Source organism: Stigmatopora nigra, unplaced genomic scaffold (assembly GCF_051989575.1).
Source record: "Stigmatopora nigra isolate UIUO_SnigA unplaced genomic scaffold, RoL_Snig_1.1 HiC_scaffold_26, whole genome shotgun sequence".
Taxonomy (NCBI): Eukaryota; Metazoa; Chordata; class Actinopteri; order Syngnathiformes; family Syngnathidae; genus Stigmatopora; species Stigmatopora nigra.
Genome location: NW_027551605.1, coordinates 462,141 through 487,844, shown reverse-complemented (window position 1 = coordinate 487,844; position 25,704 = coordinate 462,141). Strand labels below are relative to the sequence as shown.

At 38.4% G+C, this 25,704-nt stretch overlaps 4 protein-coding genes and 2 long non-coding RNA genes across 11 annotated transcripts; 1 reads left to right on the top strand and 5 right to left on the bottom strand.

Annotated features, from left to right (window-relative positions):
* Positions 1 to 404: 404 nt before the first annotated feature.
* LOC144192464 (uncharacterized) lies at positions 405 to 2,882 on the top strand. Its single transcript, XR_013325137.1, has 3 exons — positions 405 to 639; positions 1,708 to 1,785; positions 1,881 to 2,882. It is a non-coding gene; the product is annotated as an uncharacterized LOC144192464 (long non-coding RNA).
* A 41-nt stretch (positions 2,883 to 2,923) lies between these two features.
* LOC144192463 (uncharacterized) lies at positions 2,924 to 5,471 on the bottom strand. Of its 4 annotated transcripts, none has more exons than XR_013325134.1 (6): positions 5,321 to 5,471; positions 3,830 to 5,129; positions 3,592 to 3,656; positions 3,337 to 3,430; positions 3,166 to 3,272; positions 2,924 to 3,089 (listed from the first exon to the last, which is right to left on the bottom strand). It is a non-coding gene; the product is annotated as an uncharacterized LOC144192463 (long non-coding RNA). The 4 variants fall into 4 exon arrangements; XR_013325136.1 differs by having other exon boundaries at positions 3,337 to 3,656; positions 3,830 to 3,887; positions 5,038 to 5,129; XR_013325135.1 differs by lacking the exon at positions 3,592 to 3,656 and having other exon boundaries at positions 3,830 to 3,887; positions 5,038 to 5,129.
* A 1,074-nt stretch (positions 5,472 to 6,545) lies between these two features.
* On the bottom strand, positions 6,546 to 10,455 carry paplnb (papilin b, proteoglycan-like sulfated glycoprotein). The gene is made up of 13 exons (XM_077711517.1): positions 10,265 to 10,455; positions 9,947 to 10,011; positions 9,638 to 9,747; positions 9,501 to 9,561; positions 9,308 to 9,410; positions 9,108 to 9,235; positions 8,524 to 8,844; positions 8,277 to 8,453; positions 7,995 to 8,145; positions 7,848 to 7,928; positions 7,595 to 7,745; positions 7,438 to 7,516; positions 6,546 to 7,369 (listed from the first exon to the last, which is right to left on the bottom strand). The coding sequence occupies exons 2-13, from the start codon at positions 10,001 to 10,003 to the stop codon at positions 7,157 to 7,159; spliced, it is 1,632 nt and encodes a 543-aa protein (XP_077567643.1). The 5' UTR covers positions 10,004 to 10,011; positions 10,265 to 10,455; the 3' UTR covers positions 6,546 to 7,156.
* A 100-nt stretch (positions 10,456 to 10,555) lies between these two features.
* Positions 10,556 to 12,136, bottom strand: LOC144192427 (uncharacterized). Its single transcript, XM_077711519.1, has 2 exons — positions 11,544 to 12,136; positions 10,556 to 11,513 (listed from the first exon to the last, which is right to left on the bottom strand). The coding sequence occupies exons 1-2, from the start codon at positions 11,724 to 11,726 to the stop codon at positions 11,139 to 11,141; spliced, it is 558 nt and encodes a 185-aa protein (XP_077567645.1). The 5' UTR covers positions 11,727 to 12,136; the 3' UTR covers positions 10,556 to 11,138.
* Positions 10,556 to 17,199, bottom strand: drc1 (dynein regulatory complex subunit 1 homolog (Chlamydomonas)). Of its 3 annotated transcripts, none has more exons than XM_077711513.1 (18): positions 16,234 to 17,199; positions 16,055 to 16,103; positions 15,836 to 15,963; positions 15,557 to 15,740; positions 15,347 to 15,484; positions 15,082 to 15,168; positions 14,888 to 15,010; positions 14,706 to 14,824; positions 14,460 to 14,594; positions 14,089 to 14,389; positions 13,918 to 14,004; positions 13,754 to 13,834; positions 13,587 to 13,696; positions 13,365 to 13,514; positions 12,880 to 13,297; positions 12,498 to 12,533; positions 11,514 to 11,706; positions 10,556 to 11,483 (listed from the first exon to the last, which is right to left on the bottom strand). In XM_077711513.1, exons 1-15 carry the CDS (start codon positions 16,305 to 16,307, stop codon positions 13,192 to 13,194), a joined length of 1,872 nt encoding a protein of 623 aa, XP_077567639.1. In that variant the 5' UTR covers positions 16,308 to 17,199; the 3' UTR covers positions 10,556 to 11,483; positions 11,514 to 11,706; positions 12,498 to 12,533; positions 12,880 to 13,191. The 3 variants fall into 3 exon arrangements, with proteins under 3 accessions (XP_077567639.1, XP_077567640.1, XP_077567641.1); XM_077711514.1 differs by having other exon boundaries at positions 10,556 to 11,706; positions 12,880 to 12,967; positions 13,192 to 13,297; XM_077711515.1 differs by lacking the exons at positions 10,556 to 11,483; positions 11,514 to 11,706; positions 12,498 to 12,533; positions 12,880 to 13,297 and having other exon boundaries at positions 13,367 to 13,514; positions 13,587 to 13,692.
* Positions 17,200 to 17,696: 497 nt separating this feature from the next.
* Positions 17,697 to 21,468, bottom strand: ostm1 (osteoclastogenesis associated transmembrane protein 1). Its single transcript, XM_077711518.1, has 6 exons — positions 20,994 to 21,468; positions 20,735 to 20,849; positions 20,393 to 20,490; positions 20,203 to 20,313; positions 19,618 to 19,783; positions 17,697 to 19,177 (listed from the first exon to the last, which is right to left on the bottom strand). The coding sequence occupies exons 1-6, from the start codon at positions 21,348 to 21,350 to the stop codon at positions 19,119 to 19,121; spliced, it is 906 nt and encodes a 301-aa protein (XP_077567644.1). The 5' UTR covers positions 21,351 to 21,468; the 3' UTR covers positions 17,697 to 19,118.
* Between the last annotated feature and the right edge of the window lie 4,236 nt (positions 21,469 to 25,704).

Here is a 25,704-nt window from a genome sequence, read left to right as displayed (position 1 = left end):
CCATTGTTTTGGGCCTTGAAGTCTACTTTGTGGTTTCCGAGGGGCCACACTAATTTACAGTGACATGTCACTGACTAAAGTTGACTCACTGTGTTTTACTATGTCTTTTTAATACAGTTATCTGCCAGAAATGTTGCACACGTCATACATCCTTTGGCTTGCAAGTTCCTTGGATAAGCTGATTTGATTACACAAATGTCCACAATGACAAAGGTATCTTTATTTATTTATTTATTTATTTTGTTATCAAACAATTGATCTGTACCCCTTAGAAAATGTAGTGACAGAAGCTGAGCTTTTAATGCAGATGACTTCTCACTGGTTTCAAAGCAACTTGCATATGGTAATTGCAAAGTCACGCCACATGAGGGCAGTAGCTGCTGGCTGCAACAAAAAAACTGCTATGTGCGAAGAAATGAACGTTCCTTTTTTCTTTAAAAAAAAACTATTAATGTGTGCTTAAACCATCATTTTCTAGTTGGTGTTATCATGATTTATAATAATTATCTTGGTTTTTTTTAAAACAGTGATGGCTGCCTATCGGCCAACCAACTGTTTAAATTAGGCACATCCGCAGGATCTCTCTCTTTCGAGCAGCCATTTCTCTCCCGGAGGTCGAACGGCTAGCATCCAAGCGAGGTAAGGTCTTGCGTTTTGCTGCCATAAGTATGTTTTATCACGCTTATCGTGAGACTTTTTCGGAATCGATTGAACCCAAAACGCCAATTAATCTGTTCGTTTAATGCCAGCTTCAACACACCGTCGACAATTTAAGTTAAGAGATCCCGTTCCTCCCCAGCGTTTGTGTAGCATGTGACAAACTACCTTAGCATTACAGACACGACGACGCTCTTCATATTGCTTTAATCGTATTGTCCGTTTTCTGTCTATTAGTCCGTCGTGTAGAAATACTTTTGATCTTATCAATCAAAACTGATAAATCAACGTTAGTATTGTTAGTTTGATGGGTAGATCCCCTCCAAAATGACTTCCACTGACACATGTTGTATGTAAAGATAGATTTCCCGGTTTCTGTCCATTATTCTATCGTGTAGAAAACCTTCTAATATAATCAAACAGTCGATGTCTACGTTAGTATAGTTGGTTATTTGGGTAGATGCGCTCCAAAATGAAATCATGTGGCACGACTGGTATGTTGTATGTAAAGATAGATTTCACCAATTTGTAATTGTTCTGATTTCACACAATTATTGATACAAAAATTGTTAGGTCAACTTTCTCCCAGCTGTTATCGCTGCTGTGTATCTTTAATCTCCTTGTCTGAGCTAATTACCCCTATTTGTAATTGTTCTGATATCACACTAAACATTGATAAAATAAGTTGTCAACTTTCTCCTAACTGTCAACGCCACTCTATTGAATCGCTTGTCTGGAAAAGGAAAAAGAATAGCACAGCGTGGTGGCACTCACTAACTTATTTTCAGTCATTATCTTGATCGTATATTACCAAGTTTCTTGCGAGACTTCTCCATCTTGCAATAACTGTTTTGCATTGCAATAATTGTTTTGCATTGCAATAATTGTTTTGCATTGCAATAATTGTTTTGCATTGCAATAATTGTTTTGCATTGCAATAATTGTTTTGCATTGCAATAATTGTTTTGCATTGCAATGGTTTTTTTGCATTGCAATCATTGTTTTGAAACTCCCTACTAGTTTGGTTAAATCAAGTTCTCCCTTTTTTAGCATCCAGATGCAGCTCTTCCTGAGTGCCCAGAACACACACCTTTGAGGGTAAAGGAGAGGAGACTGGGCCAGATCAAGGTAAAACTAATTTAGCAAAAAAAAAAAACATTCCGCCTTTTTGCTGAATCTTGATTCTTTATATTAAGTTTTGTTTTCTTCTTTGCACACATCAGGTCCACGTTCAGATGATCTTCCTTGCAGGTTGCCCACTTGTGGCATATCTGCACTTAAGAGATGACTGGCAGGCTCCTCAAAGGTTAATGTATTTGTTTATTGCAAAGTATCCAAGTCTTCATCCAAACTAAATAAAAGCTTTAAACTTTATAATCTTGTGGAACTCAATGATGTGATATCTGATCTTTATGGTGAGGTTTCACTGAACTTAACTTGGTGTTGTGACTTCTTATATAGGTAAAGTCCACAAGGATATTATTAAAGATTAGAAAATTCATTTGTTAAAGTAGATTTTTCCTAAGTCAATTTCCCAAGTACAAGTGTTTATTCCCCTTGATTTTTAAAGAAAAATTAACTCCTAAATATATTGTTTCTCCAGCTTTTTAAAAAAATATTCTAAGAGTTAACTGCTCCAACTTTCTTTAAAAATATGGTTTATTCCTTGCGCTATTAAAAAAAATGTTAAATTCCCCTTGGTTTTAAAAAAAAAATTAAATTTCTCCAGCTTTTTAAAAAAAACATTTAAAATGTTTTTTCTCCAACCTTTTTTTAAAATATTATTTATGCCCCCAGCTTTTAAAGAAAAATATATGCAGAATATATATTCCCCTGATTTTTAAGTATTCTCCCAGCTTTTTTGTTCTAATTTTTTTTATTCTGTTCATTCCCCCAGCTTTTTTTTGTTCAATTTTTTTTTCCTAAGTGTTTTTCCCCCAGCTTTTTAAAAAAATATTCTAAGTGTTTATTTTGCTTTTTTTTCTCTAAGTGTTTGTTCCCCTAAATTTTTTGACTAAGTATTCTTTCCTCAGCTTTTTAAAAAAATATTCTTTTGTTTTTTTTTTTTCTAAGTGTTTATTTTCCTTTTTTTTTGTTCATTTTTTTCTAAGTGTTTATTTTCCTTTTTTTTGTTCATTTTTTTTTCTAAGTGTTTTTATTTAATTTTTCTAAGTGTTTTTCCAAATTTAAAATGTTTACTTGTAAATAAAATATTTTAACTTTGATTATCACTTGCATCTTTTTTTAAAGACAAAACACATGCATGCATTTAAAAGCTTTTATTTTGAAAAACTTGAGTAAAATGAAGCAATTCCTCCAGTCACCAGCAGGAAAAACAGGAAATAAAAGCTCCAGCTTTTATTTTGAAAAAGTTTGTAGATTGGTTCCCGTTGTTGGTCCAGCATCGTAAAAAATCGAATCTTCTCCACCCTCTGGTGGAGAAGATTCGAAAATTGAAAAAGGGGGGTTAGTAAACAGTTAGTTCAAAAAACAATGAGAAGGGCTCACCTTTATTTTGAAAAACTTGAAGTAGTTCCTCCTGTCACCAGCAGGAAATCCAGAAAATAAAAGCTCCAGCTTTTATTTTGAAAAAGTTTCCACCCCCTGGTGGAATTCTGGAAAACAAAAAAAAGGGATTAAGGCACAAAGTTAGTTAAAAAACCAATGAGAAGGGCTTACCTTTTATTTTGAAAAATGTCAGACTGGTTTACATTGACCATCCAGCAGAGAAGAAAATTAAGGCATCTGAGCCTATCTGTTCAATGGTGGAATTCTGTAAAAAGAGGAGGGGTCAATACATCAAGTTTAGTAGTCTTAACTTTTATTTTGAAAAATGCATAGATCAGTGCTGGCTATTACACCAGGACCAATCTTTGCATTTTTTTCAAAATAAAAGGCAAGACCTTACAAATATATTTGCACATGAGGTTTTACCTGATGGGTGGAATTCAGACATTTTTTACAAAATAAAAGATCTTGCCAATTCAGGTAAAACCTCACTAGCAAATGGTGAAGTAAAAAATATATTCACAAGGTCTTACCTTTTATCTTGAAAAAAATCATAGATCAGTGCTGGATGTTACACCAGAATTAATCTACACATTTTTTTCAAAATAAAAGGCAAGACTTTGCAAATGTTTTTTAGCTTAACCATTTGCAAGTGAGATTTTACCAGAAACAGGAAGAATATCTGAAAATGGGGTGTAGCCCATCTTGACTTGGGTGGAATTCTGGTAACAGAAAAAAAGGGTCAATATACAAAGTTAAGTAAAAAGAAAATTGCAAGGTCTAAAATAGCTCAGTCTAAATTTTAAAAATGGACTGGATTTTACCAGTCATCAGAAAGAAAATACATTCAAGACGGGACTAAAAATGTTCAGTTTGCTTTTTCTTTTTAGCCACTGCAATGAGATAAGTCTATAAACAGGGTCTCCAACACAGTCCTCAAGGGCCCCTATCCAGTCTATTTTCCATGTCTTCCTCCACCAACACACTTAAATCAAATTTTGATTCAGATGTGATTGATATGGAAAACAGACCAGAGTTGGAAACCCATGGCTTTACTACTCTACAAAACACCACAATGTGATTAGGTTACCATTGTAATGTATAAATGACAAGTTTTTTTTTTTTTTTCTCCAGTCAGGCTAACATTTCAATTCTATTTATTTTTCTTTTTAAATAAATATGACAAAAAGTCATCCTTTCTTTTGGTTTTTCTACCTCACTGAAAAGCTCCAAGTCCTGTCTTCTTTTAAGAAATTGAAGGATACAGGTATATATTCTTTAAGTGTACTGTTTATTCCTTACAAATCCACTGATGGCATTGTCTGAGTGCAAATTATCAACTATCAGACCAATTAGTTTTATTATTAAAAATGTGGATGTATACTGTTTATTCCTTACAAATCCACTAAAGGCATTGTCTGGGTGCAAATTATCAACTATCAGACCAATTAGTTTTATTATTAAAAATGTGGATGTATACTGTTTATTCCTTACAAATCCACTAAGCGCATTGTCTGGGTGGGAATTATCAACTACCAGACCAATTAGTTTTATCATTAAAATTTGGATGTACCGCTTATTCCTTACAAATCCACTAGTGGCATTGTCTGGGTGGGAATTATCAACTACCAGACCAATTAGTTTTGTCATTAAAATGTGGATGTATCCTTTAAGTGTACTGTTTATTCCTTACAAATCCACTAAAGGCATTGTCTGGGTGGGAATTATCAACTACCAGACCAATTAGGTTATCATTAAAAATTTGGATCATAATGAACAAAAAGCTAATTGAGCGACGCCATGAATACTGAATGTTGACAATTATTAAACGGATCGGGAAAATAAAAACTATTTTAAAAATGACTCACTCACTTGGCAGACAAATACCTGGATGTGGCGTCAACACGATGTTCCTTCATGGCCACATTCTTGAGATTTCCCAGCAGCCTGTCATCGATGAGCAACTGAAACACACAAAGGAACGATTACTTTTTAAACATAAAGTGCTATAGTTAACGCGATGAAGTCAATTGTCCAGCAAACATTTTGCAGTGGCCATTGACGTGGGCTACACCACGCGAACCAAGCACGATCTGGTCGAAATGCACTCTCAGAACGAGAACTGCAACTTCGAATTCCCCAAACGACAACTTACTGCACAAACTGCATGGTCGTAGAGAAGTTAGATCTGGTCTTTCTTCGGTAGATCGTCACTTCTGAGCCGCTCTATCGGCCTGCCGAACCGAATAGTGGCTAATTCGCCATCTTAAATAATGGCAGCTAATTGAACTCTGACCTTTGTCGGTGACAGGAAGTTGATAAAGACGGACGAAACGACGGTAGTGCCCTCTTGTGGCTCAATGTTTTATTTAAGCCTTACTATTCAGGGTCATTTTTAAAGACACATGCCTTAGTTGACATGTTATTTCATTAATGAAAAATGCCCTACCATGCATGGTAATTTATTTATGGAACATATAAAATCATCACTAAACGTTGTCATTATTTGAACAAATACAACCCTTGCTTTGCATAGTAATTATTATTATTACATGACGTATTTATTTATTAACGAAAAACGTTTTGATGGGTGGTGAAAATCGCTATTCAGAGTACTGGCAATGAATTTGTCGCTGGCGTCAATCGAATTGACGCACATAAACGTCTTTGAACTCACTTGCCTTGATTCAGTTTCAATTTAACCCACACGGTGGCACTACAAACACACTATGATAGTGTTGCACAGACTAGTTTCAATATAATAATAATAATTATATATTTGTATATATCTTTTTTTTATTGTAGTCAGATACCAAAGTGCTACTAGAACTTCAAGTGATATCGAAAGCAGTAGCAAATCATTCCATGAATTAATGAATCCGAATTATTACCTTCATAATGCAATTGCAGTCCAAATCCACATTTGTAGAATTAGATTATTAAAAATTAAACTTAGCCTTTTCATATTCATGGTCTACCTATTTTTAAATGAAAATTACAGTTCTAGGGTTGATGTTTCCATTTCAGGTCGGTTCTTACCGTGTGGTGTTTGTTCTCCCCAGGGTTGCGTGGGTTTTCTCCTGGTACTCCAGTTACCTCACACATTCAAAAAAAAAAAAAAACAGGCAGGTTAGGCTGGTTGAACACTCTAAAATGTCTTTAGGCATGAGTGTGAGCATGAATGGTTGTCCATCTCCATCTGCCCTGCAATTGGCTGGTCCATAGATTCAGGATGTACCCCGCATGTGCCTGTAGATAGCTGAATTGGCTCCAGCAATCCCCACCATCCTCGAGAGAAGATAAGAAGTTCATAAAAAGAATGAATCTAGTACATGGTCTAAGTAAAAACTTTTACTTTACATGGTCATTTTCAACAAATAAAAGCCTTACTAAATAGGGTCTACTTTTTGCATGAAAATCAGCATTGGCATATTCTTTAAATAATGTTATTCAATTTCAAGGGCTATTATTCAAAATGAGTGGTTTGTGAATAATTATTTTAGAATGGCAGGATAACATGAAACTAGGCTAACTTGTGTAGTGTGTGCTATATAGATTGCAATCTGATATGTGTTAGCGGTTAGTATACATCTGTTTTACATTTGAGACATTTTTGGTTTAGACTGATACATCTTGGATGGTATTCCTGGTAGAGGATTAATCGGGAATGGATTTTCACTCGAGGGAATGTTGTGAAATGGCTCAGTGGGGCCACTCCAGAATAAAATGATACAAAGTATACCATTTGTTTTGAGTCACATTTCATAAAGCAAAACCATACAAAACCACAGAACACTCAAGCATAGAAAAGTAAAGAATGAATAGGACCAAATTACCACAAAGTGGGAGTACATTTCATCTAGGATACCACATTCCTTCATAGTATTTTTAATGGTATTCAAATGACAGTGGGTTAAATTTGTTTGTGATCTGTATGCAAAACACATGGTATATAATCTCAAAGGTCATGCACACTTTGTAAAACTGAACATTAGGATGTGGCCGCCACCTCACATGCTATCTGACATTCCCCAAGAGAAGCAAAGTTATTGGCATTTCCAAGGCAGCCCCCCCACCAAAACTCTGTACATCTTCCGGTGTTTGTATTGAAATAGAAGCGTCTTCTCCAGGAATCGCAAGAGCCCTCGGCTCGTGGAAGTGAGCATGTACTCCTCGGAGATGAAGGTGTTGGTTCACTTGAGTGCTACAAAAGAAAAGAAAACCAATATGAACCTCATTTACTCTTAATGGGAGAATCAAATGAAATATTACCACAATGGTTTGCTGTACAGGACATCCAGCTCTACCGAATCCACCAGCAGGAGTAACCCCATCCAAACAACATCCAAACCTAAGAATGAAAAGTATGTTAAGCCCCACCCATACATTAATATACTACCCTTATTAAAACAAGAGGAAAAAGTTGCACCTGGAGTTCATGCAGTCATGCTGGGAGCATCCCCTATTGGCCGGCCCAGTGGCAGAGGTGCGTCCATCGGGACAGCAGCCATGATAGGACCGGGTGCAAGCAGCAACATTTTCTCTATTGTTAGGATTCTGGCCAATATTTGGTCGAGAGGCTAGAATAAATAAACAGATGCACGTTATATTAACACTAAAGTACAGATTTTGTTCGCCTAGTAAAATTGTGTGTATGCAAACTAAATAGAGACACTACTTACTTGCTGGTACTTCTGGAACGTAAGGTACAAATCCTGTTGCGGTGCTTTCATGCATCTCTGGATTCTGTAGACTTGGGACCACTAGAGAATAAAATAATAAATATAGTCAAATGGAAATAGTACTCTAGTAGTTAAACTATTTCTTACCTTGAGCTTCATGGCAGGGCTGTGAGTTGCATGCCTCCACCACTACGGGCCTATGGGAGATACCGCACCTGGCGACTGGATTGGGTTTCAGGTTGGAATCTAAACAGGCCACCTGCCTTTCACGGACACCACCACCACAGCTGCGAGAGCACTGCAAATACAAGAGAAATGTGTCATAAGTTAACAAAGAAATACAAGAAACCACTGATTGTTATGCAAAAAAAACACTGCATTTGATTACGTCCTCTATGCTATATTATGATATTTAATATAGTCAGTCACCAATCCATAGGCTGTCACATGCCATGTGCTTAAGATGCGGCAGGCGGGTCTCCTGCAGACTCGGACTGAGTGAGGTTTTGTAAGGGTTTGGCAGGCCACATCGGCCAGACGTTCACCTCCGGCACCCTCACAGTACACTTCTCTTCTCTGCTGTCCTCCTCCACAAGTGACTGAACACTGATGACCAAGAGAAAAAGATTAGCATTCGTTCTTGTCTTTTTTAATCTACAAGAATGGAGATACTGACCTCACCGAAGACAGAAAAGCTGTACTTTGCATTACAAGAATGCGCGTTGCACACCTGCTGGGATTCAGGCCGTGGCAAGTGCTGCACAATGCAAAAGCTTTCGTCTACCATACGGGAGTTGACTGGGTCTTGAAGCCAACATTCTACGGTGCGATGCTGCGTTCCTCCGCCGCAGGTGGCTGAGCATTCGCCGTAGGTGTTGACTCTGTACTCGTATGTTTCGGGCTCTGTGGGCTGGGGTTCGGGGGCAGGGGTGGGCTCGGGTTGTACGACCGTTTCTCCCGGACTGGAAACCCCTCCCTGGGTCATCGAGCTCACTAACTGCAAGAACAAATCATGTAGCAATTCATATACAATGTATGACACTTGTGTTTTTTCATAGTAGTATCAGTGTATTTTTTCCACTGGTGGTTGATGAAATACTTATAGCCCTAGTGAACCTCTGTTGTATTTAACTTTGAGGTTCAATATATTGTTTTGACTTTGCAAGTATAAATGCCATCATGTTTTGGATTTTTAAAAAAAATATTGATAATCCTAACAGTAACTTCTAAATATCTCAAAGTATAATAGCATATGCTCACCTTGCACTCGCCATCAACACAAATGTCACTTCGGCCAACGTGGCAAGGGGTTCCGTCCACCACCTTGGGTCGATGACGGTAGACAACGTTTTGTTCCCGTGTGACGCAGTTCAGCTCACATGGTTTGGCTGCGGATCAAAACAATCAGCATTCCCATAGTCAGTAATGTCAAAATAATAATAAAACATCTCATCACATACCTCCGTAATATGGCACCCAAGTGTGACGTTTTCCCTGAACGTAGATTCTGTCAAATTGGGAACATTGCTCTTCTCTGAAGTCTCTGGATCCCACTGGGCATTCCTACAGTCAAAAAAAAAAAAAGTATATCTTTAAATTTGATATGTACATAGCTAATTTTATATCATGTATCCAATTGCAAAATATACTTACAATTGTGTTACAGATCTGAAAAGACTTGGCTGATCCGACACAATTATGACCACCATCTGTCCTAAAAAAAATAAAATAAAAAAATGAGTGACCACACTTGTATTATGCAGAAATAAGAATAAAAAAATGACTCTTACCTTAAAGTGATACACTTCCTTGTCCTCATTGCAACTCCAGTCCCACAAGAGCGACTGCAGGGGCCATAGGGGCCAAACTCCCCCCATTGGTCTTGCAGTTGCTGTGATTGCTGCGGTAAGTGCATACATGAAACCTCACGTGTTTAACATAGCCATATTGCATATATTAAGAGTATGTGAGACCGCAGGCTACTCCCTATATAAATGTGTAATATTATAGCCTAGCTGGCACATTCACAATGTAAATAGTTTAGGAACATACTGTCCTGAAATTTTGCATGTCAATCACTACCAGATGTTGAGACTTACAGAAAAGACAGGAACAGCAAGTAGCTGGAGGAAAGCCAAAATCCGAATCTTCTCCATGACAGTCTCTGCAAAAAAAACATTTCAAAAGAAATATTAGTACATTTCTTTTTTTTGGAGCATTTACATACAATCATAAGTTGCATTACTTTCTTTCTTTTGGATAAAAAAAAAAAGAAAATCATCTCCCAATGCATTAATTTTGTTAAATTAATGTATTTATGAAGTGAAAGGTGGAAGAATTAACCAAATGTTGACTTCATATTCAAGTCTAAATCCCCATAATGCTTTTATCAATATTAAATATTGTTCTTATCTTACCTTCTGGAAGAGAATTCTCGGGGTCGCTGAATTCTAGTCGATCTGCCGCCCAGATGTGATGTGTGTCTTTATACGATAGTCTTCCCCCCTCTCAGCGCTACACAGCAGCCAATGAGGTGTCAGAGTTCAACCATACCTCACACAATGCACATTCCAGATTTAAACTGTAATTTATGTGTAAAGTGGGTGTTTATGGTCTGGATACTTACCCCTGCCAACTGTAAAGCAAGCAGAACAGGATTTTGACAAGAACATTGAAATATGAAAGTAAAAGTCAGGAGGTGGGGAAACTTATTCTGAATAGTTTATATAAGGTACTCACTCTCATGCAAAAATAGGAATAGAGAATATTTTGAATCATTTTGCATAGAAAACCAATAGTGCACAATTACATATTTGTCTGACAAGTTGGCTCATATAATTTATGTTATCATAAAAAAAGCGTAGCTTAAGTCGCCTCTACTAGAACTTTACTGGCCAGCTCACGGAAAATTGTTATATATTATCTTTCAGTGAAAATGAAATCCTAAGAAACAATAAATATAACACACAAAAAAAACAAGGAGTATAAGTAGGCGTCTCCCAAAGCCACTGTGAAACTACTACTACTGCTACTACTACTACCACACTTTCTCAAAAATAACTCCACAGTGTTGCCTTTCAAACATTTATTGGCTTTTGGTAACCTTAGCCGATTATTAAGGTCTTATTTTCCAACCCTGCCCTAAAATGGAGCAGCCTTTAAAAGTGTCTGTCCACATAATTGGGTTAGAAACTGCCTGCAAAGCAAGGTAAAATCTTGCTGCTTTAACTAAATACACACACTGAAATCCAAAACCATAAGCCATTATTTTATAAAGTCAATGTATGCCGTTTAAAACTGCTTGCTCAATTTTTCCATATCCTTCTCTCGGGCCTCAAAGGCACTCTTGGTGATGGACAAGTCATCCAAGGAAGCCATGATTTCTTGCAATTCTGCGTTAATTTCAGCGTAACTATCCCTAAGCTCCTGTTGTTGCTGTTCCAGCTCCAAGGCGGCGGCGAGAAGCTCTTTGGCTTGGTCGCCGCACTGGCTTCTCATGTGCTCTACATCCATAAGCATGGTCTCCATGCTACGCATCAGCTCGTTCAAACTCTCGGCCGTCACCTCCAACGATGCCGTGGTGCCGTCTTCCTGGGAGTTGTCTTCCTGGGAGTTGTCTGGCTGGGAGTTGTCTACCTCAATGTTGTCTTGCTGGCAGTCGTCTACCTGAATGTTGTCTGGCTGGGAGTCGTCTACCCGAATGTTGTCTGCCTGGGAGTCGTCTACCTGAATGTTCTCTACCTCCTCGGTTGGTGCTGTCCACGCTTCTGACATCCATGATGACGATGTCCCGGCAACAGCTTCTGGTTCTGATTTTGACTCTTCCTCCATGACTCCTGATTCTTGAGTTTTGTAGTAGCTGGAAGAAAAGGTAATCATGAAACTTCTGGCTTATGTGCTGCTCAGCTATTGCTGACTTTAAGCTGCTTGCTAAGGGTGAAAAAGCCATCTGTGACTTATCTGATGTGTGTAGATGTGTGTGTGTGTGTGGGTGTACGGTGCTGAAATGGTACCCCGTAGTGCTGACCTGCAATCCACTTAAGGGTGTTATCCCAAGCGACACCCTCCAGACAGATTAAAAGCCGCTCTCGGCCCTGACACTCAGGTGCCCTTCCACTCATTGTCACAATACAGTAATGTGCATTAAATGTCATAGATATTATTTAATCGGGACATAAATCTGTCAAAGCAATAATGCTCCATAATTCAAAGAATAACATTAAAATAATTTACATGGCTGAAAATTATTGTAGGTGATCTATGGCGGAGTGATATTGAGTTTACTGTACAGTTATATCATTGTATGTTATATTGTATATGTGGTAAAAGTTAACTTAAGTAGTTGAAAATGTTGACTCATTTTATAAAAATCAAACAAAGGGATGTTAGTCCTTCTTAATATGCTATATATATATTAAACATCACAAAGTTATTTTAGTTTATATTGACATTTCTTGAGGTTGTTAACATTCAAAATAATATATGTGTAATGTGTCCCTCTGTAGTGAACTTTGTATCACCTTATTTTCCTTGGTCACTATTTTAATTATAGGAATTAAAAAGAAAAAAATAGTTTCAAAACAAAACATCAAAATAGAAAATTCTTCATGGGTTTCTGCCCTTTAAATGGCCGTAAAGATAAGAACTCACCACTGCAAGTGCCTTATCAACGTATGACAACTTGTTCTGCAATGAATGACAACCAATTTCCATTAATACAGAATGAACAAAAAAGTGCTATTCGAACATTCAGGAAATTAACATTAACAAGTTGTCCAGATGTCTTAAGAGAAAACCTTCTAATTATTTAATTAGGGAAATAGATGGAATGACTTAACCTGACAAAAATCTATTCAACCTTTAGGCAGTTTGTTAAATATGTCACCGCCCCATACATATTTAATGAAACTTTACCCACAGGTAAAACCCTTTCAAAAAAAGATTAAGTTCACTTTTCTATACTAACACATACTGAAATGACAGCTAGTGTATTTGGAAAAAGAGAGAAAAAAAAAACATCAAACAGACTTACTTGTTTTTCTCTGGCTCTGATGGGTGAGTGTCCACAAAGTTTCAGCATGTAGACCAAAGATAACTTGACATTTACAAGAACTCGCCCACTCAACACACATACAAACACACAAACACATACATGTTACATTTACATAGCTTTTATGGTTGGCAGACGATGTCAAAAACAACCAAAATGATGGTACATTCAGGTGAATGACAAAACTTAATGTACATTTTTGTGTATTTCCATAAATATAACATACATTCATTTAACCATTTCATACATTTTATGTCCATAGAAATATAAAATGACCAAAAAACATGCATATACTTATGCGCTGACAGATTGTTGTTGCAGTAGCATACGAAGTTCTGCATTCTGCTGTTCCAGACTCTCAATTTCAGGGAGGCAATCAGAAATTTCAGTAAGAACTGACCTGGAGGACACAAAAAGGACATTTAATCTATGTGTTTGCTATACATGCTTACCTTGAAGTGACCTACATGTGTTTTTTTAGTAGGATCTCTGCCGCATCCCACACTTTGAGTTTATCTTTGGTGATAACATTAGCTAAACTCTCCCAATAGGCTTCATCCGCCGAGGAATCCCACTTGTCTGCGCTCCAGTAGCGATGCTTCCCTCCGGTTTGGTTCCTTTTTACAATGGGAACAATTTTAGCACCAATTTCAAATGCAATGATTTAACTGAGGGTATTCTTAGCTCACCTGAAGTGGCCATAACGCTTTAGGAATTCCCGCAGCCCAGGTAAAACATTGTTAGGATTACAAGTTGAACTAGTGGCTCCTTCCTGTGACTTTCCACTAGCAGACACTGTCTAAAAGAAAACACAGTTTAAATGTCCATCCATGAAACATTCAAAAAAAATCTTCACCTCATCTGCCTCCCTCTGCTGGTACTTGAGGATAAAATTAGCCAAGCTGGGTATATCCTCCTCCTCATCCATGCCACAAATCTGATAGAAGCAAACAAATAAAATAAAAATTAAAAAATAAAACTCCAACAAAAGCCTACTGCAGACAAATGGCATAAACATACATGGAAAAGAGTTTCCAACTTGATGACATTCTGTTCTTTCTTGTCTAAGTTTGCTGACTTTGGGAGTCTATCTTCTGTGAGGAAGCCCTTTAGAATGTGCAAAACTTCATTAAAATATGCTCAAATGTCTTTAAAAGGATAATAAATAAGACAATGTGACACTGCGCTTACCGACTCATCACATAGCAGCTCCATTAGTTCCTTCATGGTCTCCAAAGGCACCTGCTCTTCCTCCAATGGCCCGGCCACTCCATCCTTCCCCTCCAGTTTCATGCCGGCTTCTTTCCAAAAACAGTCTGGACCGTGCAAATCCGCAAGAGAGTTCCCTCGAGGTCTCGCCCAAGCTAGACCGAGGACTTGCTTCCAAATCATTGCGTCCACGAGTAAAGCTTTTTCCACTTGTTGCCTCACTTCTTTGTCGAGCATCCTCCACGTCTCCTCGAATTGTTTGGTGTCAGTGGCGGCAAATTGTCTGTGGGATGAATCGCAGCTTGCTAAATGACTAGAATCAAAACTGGTTTAGTGGGAAATGACATTCTCACCTGTTTCTCTGCTGCATGCGTTGATAGTGTTCAATGTTGCGTTTGTATTGATCGGACAAACGGCTGCTTTCCTTCTCCGATTCTTTCTTATCGTTGGTGTAGGTGCGCTTAAGGTTTCTTAGCTCGCTCTCCAGACTGCAACACAAAAGGTGGAATTGTCACTAGTTAGATGAAGTTAAATATAGGTGTACACAGTTTGAAATGTCTCCGTTGATAGTGCAATTTTATATTTTAAATGTAACGGACCTGAGGATTCTCTTCTTCATGTGAGCTAAATTGCACAATCGATCATCCATGTCTGTGATGTAGTTGATATTTTGGATCATGTTGTCAGCCATCATCTGCTGTTGTTCCCTTTCCAACTCCTGAAAAATAAATATGTTCAATACCTTATTACTATAATAGACTAGAGCATCTATTTATCAAACCTGAAACTTGGCATCATGCTCCTCCCTCATAGCATCATATTTATATTCCGGATCCATCATCAGGTTATGAATCTTGGCTTCGTACCCGTCCACTATCTTCCTTCTCTCTTCCAGAATCTCTTGCTGTAAACACATGTTTAGATACACTTTTGTTTATGTTTGAAAACTACATTTAAAAGTTTTGGGCACCTGACCTGTTGATCCCACAGCTTCTTGACACATTGCTCCCATTCGGTCTGGTCTTTTGTAAGCAAGACATCATGTTCCTGCTGATACATGCTCTAAAAAGAATTAAAAGTCGGATAATTAAAATGTAAATTTGTCATTTTAGTGCATTGTGACACACACCATACAAAATTAGTTCATAAAAAAAGACACCAAGTTTGATAAAACCAGATGTAAAAAATATTTTAACTCTCAAACTTATATAGAAATGAATCTTTACATTTACTCAAGTACCTCAATGTGTGCCAACTCATCCCTGTAGGCTTGCGTCAGAGTAGTGACGAGCTCTTCAGAGCGTTGCATCATCAGATCCACGTCTTCTGCTTGCTTCCTCAAGTCCTTCACGTAGCGCTCGTCCCCACTCTTCAACTCCTGCTCAAGATAAGCATGTTTGCTGGCATGTATTTCAATGACGAATCACCAGGCTGAAGTATATTTTGCTACCTGCTGCAGCTCTTTAATGAGTTTCTTCTTGTCCTCGATGAGTTCCTCGCACAAAAGCCGCTGCCATTTCAAAGTCTCCTGCAGTTCTTGAGGGATGACCACCTCTTTGGCCAAAGACCACCTGCTAGAAATCTCTTCAAACTTCTCTTGGCTGGTTTTGATTTCCCACTCCAGCAACTCTGAGCTGGGTCGTTAACGAAAGAGTAAAAAAGAATGCATGGCATTTACAAGTATTCTTTAGGCGGATTAAAAATGGTTTAATAGTATAAATAGAAATACCGTATCTTGCGAGCTTCCTCCAACTCTTTTCTTCGCAAGGACTCTTTGGCATCAGCTGAAACTTGGATGTTGCTCACTAATGCCAGTAAATCACTTTCCAGTTTTGAAATTTCCTCAGCATTCCATGACTAAAAGTTAAAAATATCATTCACAATTTTTAACAAGACTTCAATCTGTATTATTCATTGTGCCAAAGACATCAGAATGCATCACACTAACCTTTGCATGTTCCTCATCTCCAAGAGGAACCTTCTCCTGCAGAGACACTCTAAATATACACATTCCACATTTACACACAATAATATACATAAAACCTTTACAAAATGCATTAAACTGTACAATAATAAACAGAAAAAGACAATTTGATCAATTATATGTGCTTCAAAAAGTGCAACAACCTGATTTCTGAATCTCCCTTTGCAGGAAAATCCGACTCTTCACTTGCTTCCTTAATAGTCTTGACTTTTTCCATATTAATGATATATTATTTTTTGAAATATTGCACAAGATGACGAAGTCACTTGGTGCGCAGACAACAGCAGAGCGCGTTTGCGACCTGTTGCTATGGAGACCAACCACAAAAACATCAGTCTGTGGAGGGCACTAGAGAGCATTGTTCTAATTTACAGTAAATATGGAAATGTTAAAAAAACACACACCCCCAAGCACAATACAATTTGACATAAAATTACCAACATTTTCCCTGAATTTAGACCCATATTTTGAATATAATGTCGTTTGAGCAAGCCAGCTTCCAATGAATTAAATAATCATAAGCTAATGTATATGTATTTTTCATCAAATTTGAAAACAGCTACTGCATATTTCCAATTATTGGTACTGGGACATCAAGTTTGATAATTTCAAATCTTATAAATAGCAGTGACATTTATTATTATGGTAAAGTTCAATTTCCAAAGCATGAATTAACAATCTTTCTTCCTACATAAAAATAATATTGACTACTTTACCCTTTTTCAGCATGACACAGCACTTCATTTCAAATCCCTGCAGCAAATCATTTAAATCAGGATTTATAAATTAAACAGCTTGAAATGTCTTACTCAACTTTCCCCTTCTTTGCCAACTATTGTCTTTAGGTGGCGCTATGGCCTTGCTATAAACCTTACACCAACTGGATCAAAAACAGAGGTTCACTTACACAAATATACACACTTAGTGTCTTGTCAAGATGATGGCCCATCTTTACAAAGGGGTCATATGTTTCTGCCCTAAAAGTATGGGGGTCTCGCCTGCTCCTTTATCCTCAAGTGCCCCCCCAGGTAGCAAAGGTTTCTGACATCTGATCCAGCATCTGCGATGTCGCCAACAGCTGACTTGTCATAAGACCGTGTTGCAAATGAGGGACGACTAAGGAAGTAACCCCCTCCCACCCCCCAAAAAACCCCTCAGGGCTACTGCTGAGATTTCAAACTGAATGACTGCCATTAGAGTGATTCTATAATCTATCATAATGCTCTAATCATGGGATTGACAGACTTTGACCCCCGCTCGCAGGTGTATAATACACGCCATTCACTCTGGCATATGCAGGCGTGTGAGGTGTTTAACGCGCATGTGTATGTGCGTGCTAATTCCTCGCCCGGAGGGCATATGTTTACTTCTTAGTCAACAAAGAATCATATTCATCGCCGAGGTGTTGAGAGGTGCGAGGCCTTAACGTCAGCTAAAGCCAGTTAACTAACCAAATGGCTTAGGGAGCAAGTGGAGAGAGGTCAAAGCCTTGCATAATGGATCCAAACCTTAAATGACATTTTCCTAATATGAGCACTACAAAGCAAAGATAGACAGAGTAATTCAATTTGGCAAATGTAGAAATGAGAATCACAGTAAAAGGTCATTGTTTTTAAAGTGAAGACTAATAATATGGTACAATATAGCCTGCACATGCTTAGTGTATGTCATTTTTTAGACTTAATGCATTGCCATCATGATTGGGATAAAGTTATGGTTTGAGTATTTTCTGTATTTCACTGTTAATCATTGTTGAAATGATTTTTTTGCCCCATTTAAAGTGTGTATTTCAATTGAGTTCATGCAACGTGACACAGCAACAAGGCTAAAGTTTCTAAAGAGATTTTCCCCATTTTCACTAAACCCTGAGATCTAACCTCAGCACTTTTTTTTGTTTGACGTCTTCTAATCCAGCAATAGAAAGAAAGCAAGGTTGATGTAGTTGTTGTGAGTCACTTTGCAATATCATACTCATTAGTCCTGGATTTATGATAAATCAAATCCGTTTGGGAATGGATTAGTTGGACAATTATTACAGTATGTGTAGAAGTAAACCCTGATTATTTTGGATTTTTAAACATATTTTTATTCAAACTAAAACCAGCAAAATTAATCAGAAATCTTAACGAATGCAATCATCCCTGCGGTTATATTTTATACACTTATCAATACACCAACTCATTAAAGCAAGTTACATTTTCATTTACCGTTTGTATTCAATGTAACTGTATTTCATGTTGACTTTTTAGGTGCTACCTGGAAAATGGCCCTTTTATCCAATATATCAATGTGCATTGAACCTGTTTAATTAACCAATAAATACCTAAATGCACATTCATTAACTTGTCACTTACAAAATATCTAAAAAGAGGAAACTAGTTATACAAGCACATCAACAGGAGGAGAAAAAAAAGCCTGAGGTATCCATCCATAAAAGACTGGTGATGGGAGCATGATACAGTCTCCACAGAGAGAGAGAGAAGTGGACATGTCACTGCTAATGGATAAAGAGTACTACTTTGCCTTTTTGTTTGTGTCACTCCTCTAGGCAAAGATTACAGATAGAAAACCCATTTTTTTCCATCAATAAGTAGAGTACACACTCAAATTTAAAAATATGTGTACAAAAATGGCATCAGGGGGATCATTTTCACCAGAGTCAGTGTTGTTGACCCACCAAGATGCCTAATTTAATTTCATAATTATTTTAAATATACTTAAGGCCCCCAAAAGCATTCATATAGTATGTTCGTGTGTACAGTGTGACCTATAAATAGTCCACTGACACCGTTATAATGAAAACATCTTAATTTAATGGCCATATATCTGGTTAGAACAACATTAAAAGGTCTAATGAAAGACAAAGTGATGGTGTTGAACCAAAATTCAATATGTACATTGAAATTTGCAGTGTGTTTGGCATTGTGTTTCTCATCAATACTGATAGGTAAATTTAGTCTGCTAAGAGATACTGATATCGCAAACCTCCAAAATGTAGAAAATGTGAACATCTCAATTGGGTCTGTCATCAGCTCTGCTTGTCCTGAATATTCATCAGACTGGAGGAGTAAGATTTTGCTCTCTTTGCTGCAAAAAAAAAAACAGAAATGTCATTGCTTTGGGATGTGTGGGGTTTCATTATTATTCATGCTCAGCGTATTTTTGAAGGAATTGTGAGTTTCAGATATACTGCATGACGACTATTGGAAAATACTATAAACTCTAAAGCTCGGGTACTTCTTAAATCAATGACATATTCTACATGTGCAAAAAAAGACAATTACATATATTTTTCCCATCAAATATTTAAAAATACACTAAATTAAGGCCCATCATCATCAATATAAAATGTCCCATATTGCCCAGCACATTTCTGATTTTTGTCAAGGTTATCCTTTAAATTGCAACCGCCCTTCCATCCCTCCAGTACCACGGACAGCACGCCCCTTTGGCAGCCCACAAAAACTCCTCAAAACCCTGTCAAAATATGGGCGCGTGACAAAAGGGGAATTAAGATGGTTACTCACGGTGTATGAGCTTGCGTTTCTTTTGTTCGGAGTGAAGGAAGCTGCTCAAGTAGAAGATGATGGGCAAAAAGAGCATGAAGCTGGACACTGCGATGACGGGTACCGTCTCCTCTCGGGGGAAGGAACATTTGAAAGTCTTACTCCAAAGTCTACGGGTCATGTTCATCTGGAGAACAAGGCAAAGTGCCAAATTGAGCCCGATGTTGATGAGTACAACAATGACACTGTACTTGTTTTGGAAATGACGCTCTATAATCAGCGAGATGGACAAAAGACATTCTCTGACACTTAAAGTCACAACACAGGAATTAAATGTGAGGACAGTAAAGCTGCCGTCAGCTTCTACGGTACTGAAATGTGCTACGAACAGCAAAAAAAAAGAGCTAAGACTTTGGAAAATGTTAATCCGATACAAATCTCAAGGTTAAAAAAACACCTTTGTGCAACTTGATTGTTTGGCCTGACACGACAGCAACTTTCTGTGGCAGGTATGTAGTCAAATATCAACATTCTGACTGTAAATAAGCAACTTTATATGTAAATATCAACCCCTATTTAAAAGATTCTCTGACATTGTGTACATACCCCATCCTCTATGTCAATGCACATGGTCTGATTGTTCTCCATGCCGCTGTATAGCTCATTGAGGCCCTTATATGCACTCTTACAGTTTTTGCACAGCTCAGTGTGGTTGCCCTGCAGAGATGTGACAAAAGAGGGAAGTTATTTAACAGTTGAGTTTGAATGTATGTAAGGATTGTAAGCAAGTGGGTACCTGTTGGTATCTCTCAAAGCAGGTGAGGGTTTGATTGAGAGTGGACATGAAGTAAAGCATGTCATCAGTGAGGTTCAGGAATCCATCGGTGATGCAGTCTATATTAGGAAATAAACACATTTCAGGGATCAGAAATCTATGCAAAGAAGGTATAATAATTTAGAATACGAAAAACATTTTTGTGCGTTTTGTAAAACAATCAGAATGACTAAGTATATACACATGAGACAGGGAATACAGTCACGTGATATGTGAAGAGTAAAAAAGGGAGGTGGGGTTCAATGCCTAAAATGTCTCTAAAAGTCAGATGATTCTTCATTATGTCCAATAAAAATCACTCACTGTCACAGCCTGCTTTAATCCACAAGTCCTTTAAGTTGTCAAAGAGCAGATAAACCACCATAAGACGATCACTGCGTAGAAGACTGTCCCTGCAGGTCTCATTAGACGGACCTAACTGAAAACATTTTAGTACAAAAACAATAAGTCGATCATAGGTTTACAGTTAGATCTATAAATAAGACAGCTGTAGAAAACAGGAAAACATCACACGGTTATTGACTCACAGGACACGAATAGGAAGAACTCTATTTTATATTACCTGTTCTGATGAGATGTTCATGTAGGTGGCAACCAGTCTACCATAAGAATCGTAGCAGTTCTGGCACACTTTAACCGGTCTCGATGAGGGAACCAGGCAGTTGACAAAGGATGTATAATGTTGGCCAAAGAGGCGCAGTAGCTCATTGCAGTAGTCGCTTACTTCCAGATCGTCCGGGAAGGCGGACGACAGGCGGATGAGGGAGGCGGCCGAGTCCCCCGCCTCTGCCGGCTTGAAAACAGGAGAATTGGCCGCAGCCGAAACATCAAGTGTGACGTTCGCTCCTTCGCTTAAGCCAACGGAACATGCATATAATAAACAGATGGTTAAGATCGGGGTTAAGTGATAAAGAGGCATGTTTGACAGGCTTAAATGTGGTCCGATTCTTTCGGAGAACCCATGACTTCCGTGTATGGTTTAGCAGGATCATGTGATTGTGGAAGATTCTCGCGAGAGCCACGTGTGGCAGCATCAATTGCGGTTCAAAGAACAACTAGAATGACAAGAGTAGTACATACTAATAAAATAAATTAATTGGAATAAGATATATGTGATCATTATTTTAACTGTTTCCCCCCACTATGATCTAATACATTATTTTAAAACAATTACAGATCTGTTTTAAATTCATCTGAATTGTGTCTATCCATCCATCTTTCTATGACAAGGTGGTAAACAAATTGGATATAAAGATTAAAAACATAAACTGTGAGAGTCAAAGACTTACACCACACCCTGGATCAGATGCAGCATAGTAAAATCCAAACAGCCAAATTACATTTTAAATATACTAATTGATCTGTTTTTAATTGGGGCCCTGATGAATTTGTGTTTTAAGAGAGAATGAAAATAAGAGAAGCATGAAACGAGGCAAAGAGCCACAGCATATGGAATATATGATAAGAAGCAAAGAGCCTGTACAAAATATGATAAGAAGAAAAGCTGCATGTGGTTCAAGAGCCTCTGATCTGAGATAGGTGATGGATAGACAGCTTCTATCAATCCATATACCTATCAATTCATCCATTCATCCATCCATCTGTCCATCCACAAATCCATCCCATCATCACCCCAGTATCCTTCTACTACCAAACTCTCCCGAGTCAGCTGCTTCAGGCCCCCACTGATTGTAATAATTGCCAGGAAGCCCTCGAATCAAGCCGCGACAGTCAATGGCCGCTAATGTGAAATTAGTAGCTTTTGATAAGTCTCAGGCCACATCAATTCACTAGTCATGGGGTCCTAATGAAAATAAGGGGGGGAAAAGGGTCCACCAGGCATCATCTGCCTATTCTAATGGCCGTGCATCACTCGAGTGGTAAATATCAGGGTCTAACCCTCCGTATGATAGTGAGAGCAGCTCATTAACCATTCAATATGCGGACTAATTGTTCAGACGTGGCCTCAGTCCTTTATCTTCTCGCAAAGTGAAAAGCTTTTTAAAAATGGATTTAAAGTCCACTTGGAACCATCCGGTTATCTAGTACGACTATCATCATTATCATACCCATCATCATTAGAATGAAAATAGTGACCTATACATTAGTATGGCAGATAAAGCAGCGGTGAGGTTCATCCTGATTGCTGATGTATTTTTATTCTCTTCCTTTGCTGCTTTAATCAGGAGTGCAAGTACGAGAAAGGGGGAAAAAAAAGGAGAAAAAAATGGCATATCATTACTGGAGATGACCATTATTGTAGGATGCCGGCATTCATTAGCATGTGCTAGACTGAGGAACCAAGGGGACAAAAATCATCAATTAGACTGATCAAATACATGATGATGATGATGATGATGAGAGCTCTTGAGTAACTATACATAGCCTAGACTGGAGCTGTTGAACTTTCTCCTGCTTTTATGCACAAGACGGCAGAAGAAAATCACATCAAATTATACTAAAAAAATGACCTGTGTTTATAATCTGAGGTATTCTATAGAGAATTTAAGATATATATGCTGATGTCTGTTATTGTGGGGAAAATGAGCCCCAGGAATGGACGGGTCGTGCTCATGCCTGTGTAAGCCGATCAACACGTTCTTAAGGGAATTTAGTAGGAAACTACACAAAAGTTAAGCAAAGTATTAGGTTGCTTGGTGGACAACCTTATAGGGACAAACTTTTTTTTCCCACCCTTTTTGTGCTTCACAAGTGATATTGGGAAGCAAAATTGTTGCCTGCTGAGAAGTATAAAGTATAAATAAATAGTACAATTCATACAATCCATGGTGAATTTCTGTTTCTGACTCTAAAACTAATGAAATGTCAAGAATTTTTTTTTTGCCATAACTGTTCAAAAGGTCACCATCTAATCTGGATTAAAAAACAACAACAACAACAACAACTAATAAATTGTTATCACTGAATATCTACTCTGTCAAAATTTGAAACACTTCTACTTAAATAGTCAATTTTACAGCAGTATCTGCATCCCCAAACATGCTAAATCTGACTACATCTACCAGTGCTTTCCTTAACACATACACACAGAAAATCTTCCACTTTTAGCCAAACCCAATTTGGGGGCTCTCAGTCCACTTAGATTGCCAAATCGGGTTCACTACGTTTCTAACTACAACCATCTTGATTTCACCATATTCAGTTATCTCTGTGACTTGATGACTCACTAAACATTTATCTCACAACTTTGTTTACGATGACAACACTTTGCCACATTTTTAACACAGGTTAGAACTCCCAGTGGCTCTCAACTAGTCTCTTTGGAAAAGTGCAGAATGAAAAAAGTATCCGTAAAGTTATGCAGAAGTTATTCTTCATCCCTCGGGCCGTCCCTAATCCAGCCAAAACCTCATTCTTTCATCGGAGAACTGTGCCTCCTTTCTTGCGCCCCCCTCGCTATACAACATAAAGTCAGACTGCATTTAATGGTTATGTCGCGATGGGAGAGGGTCTTTCTTCTTTGCCCTTTCTCCCCGATATCGGGCTTTTTCGTCGTGTGAGTCTCCCAACCCGCTGGGACCCCCATATTCTTTCCCCGGCGTCTGACTCGAATCGCAAACTAACCCTGATTTTCACCACTTTGCTGGGAATGGCTGAGAGTGATAATAGAGATTTCGCTTTCATTTTATACGCTTGACTTGGTTATTGTTGCTCTGCTCCTCTCCCGTGAGTCTCCTCTTTTCTAGGGATTAAGCCCTGACTTCGTCCCCACTCTACTGGCTGCCCAAGTGGCCCCGGGCCCCGAGATGACAATTGACACAGATCAAGGCGGCCCTATTCTATTCTCTTTCAAAAGCGACCGACTCACTCCAATTGAAATGAGGCAGTTGGACCGGACACGCGGGATACTCTTCGCTTTGCATCCCAAAAGTGAATGGTTAGAGCAAAGATTGCAATTTACTCTTAAAAGTCTTTGGAGCATCTACTAATCAATCTCGCTGAAACTTATTATAAAACCACACATTCAACAAAATCCTAGTGAAAAAATGCATGTCAAACAACCAAAGGTTAGACCTGTTCATATACTTAAAAAGACAGATGGACTAATGGAGCAAAGTTTGCATAAATCTGGTTATTAATTCCCTTTTTAAGTTACTCTGATTTAAGATACAAAAACCCATGCTGCCAACTTTCCAAGCCACTAAGTGGAACAATCTTTTCCACTTTTTGACTAATTTGCCTTGTCATCTGCCACTGAACAACTTTCTCAATATCCTTTCAAACTTTGACCATTTTTGTAGGCCTTTTGGTGCACCGATGAAAAAGTCTACGCATTTTTATGAATGCGAAAGACTTCATTGACTGCATTGCGACCAATCAGACTGTTGATAGAGTCTCCCCTGGGTCACTTGGGTCACCCCGCTCCTGGAAGGGTTCGCCCCGGTGCTCGACCAGCGAGAAGGGGCGGCGGCGGGCGGTGGGATAATTACCAAACACGCAGCCGACCGCAGAGAGACAAAAGAAGCTTTGACTTCCTCACTGCCGGGCGCCCCGGAGGGAACGGTCGCCGCTCTCTCTCTCCCTCTCTTTCTCTCTCTACCCCTGTTCCATCCCAGAACACCTCTCGCGGCTCTGGAGAAACCCGGACGTCTTGTTCCATAACAAGACGCGAAAGTGACTTCTTTCAGCTCCAATGAACTGAACATAAACCGCCAGTGACAACCTCCAGTGCCCAAACAGAACAGATGAGGACGGGTGGGCCGGGTCCAAGTCTGAGGGAGGGTGACAGCTGAGGGGCTGAAACATGGTTTGATAAACTTTTCATTCACTTCATGTAACATGGGGTGTTTAGAGCGAGGCCCATTTTCTCCCCCCAAAATCTGTCAGATATTTCAAATTACGAATGAAAATACCTCTTCAAAACTCGCTTTTGACCAAGATTATGCCAACTTTTGTGGCCCATGAAGCACCTAACAATTTCTCCTTGACCCCTACTCACAAATAGAGGTAATAAAAACAAAAATGCACAAAAAATGTCATCATAACAACAGTTTTTTTTTTCCTTTAAACTTTACTTCTATTGTATATTTCTGGAGCCATATCATTTTCCCTCCTAGATAATGTATTTCCCTCCTAGATAATGTATTTGACAAAGGCAATCATCACTATGACACATTTTAAAGAAATGACTGGGAGAATGATTTTTTAAGTTGAGGCTCGGTAACCCCCCGCCGCCTTTCCCTTTCTTCTGCCAGTGACACAGCAATGAAAGCAAGACGTGCTGTAAACATAATGGAGCTCGGGGATGATTG

Coding starts and splice junctions, on each gene's coding strand:
- ostm1 (XM_077711518.1), bottom strand. CDS start 21,350: ATGCCTCTTTATCACTTAACCCCGATCTTAACCATCTGTTTATTATAT. Junction 20,491..20,734: donor GATTAAAGCAGGCTGTGACA/GTGAGTGATTTT, acceptor TTCCTAATATAG/ACTGCATCACCGATGGATTC. Junction 19,784..20,202: donor GCATTGACATAGAGGATGGG/GTATGTACACAA, acceptor CTTGTTCTCCAG/ATGAACATGACCCGTAGACT.
- paplnb (XM_077711517.1), bottom strand. CDS start 10,003: ATGGAGAAGATTCGGATTTTGGCTTTCCTCCAGCTACTTGCTGTTCCT. Junction 7,517..7,594: donor CATGACTGCATGAACTCCAG/GTGCAACTTTTT, acceptor TTTCATTCTTAG/GTTTGGATGTTGTTTGGATG. Junction 7,370..7,437: donor CTGTACAGCAAACCATTGTG/GTAATATTTCAT, acceptor TTTCTTTTGTAG/CACTCAAGTGAACCAACACC.
- drc1 (XM_077711513.1), bottom strand. CDS start 16,307: ATGGAAAAAGTCAAGACTATTAAGGAAGCAAGTGAAGAGTCGGATTTT. Junction 15,964..16,054: donor GAGATGAGGAACATGCAAAG/GTTAGTGTGATG, acceptor TTTAACTTTTAG/TCATGGAATGCTGAGGAAAT. Junction 15,485..15,556: donor TCATTAAAGAGCTGCAGCAG/GTAGCAAAATAT, acceptor TATCTTGAGCAG/GAGTTGAAGAGTGGGGACGA.
- LOC144192427 (XM_077711519.1), bottom strand. CDS start 11,726: ATGATTACCTTTTCTTCCAGCTACTACAAAACTCAAGAATCAGGAGTC. Junction 11,514..11,543: donor CCCAGGCAGACAACATTCGG/GTAGACGACTCC, acceptor GACAACATTCAG/GTAGACGACTGCCAGCAAGA.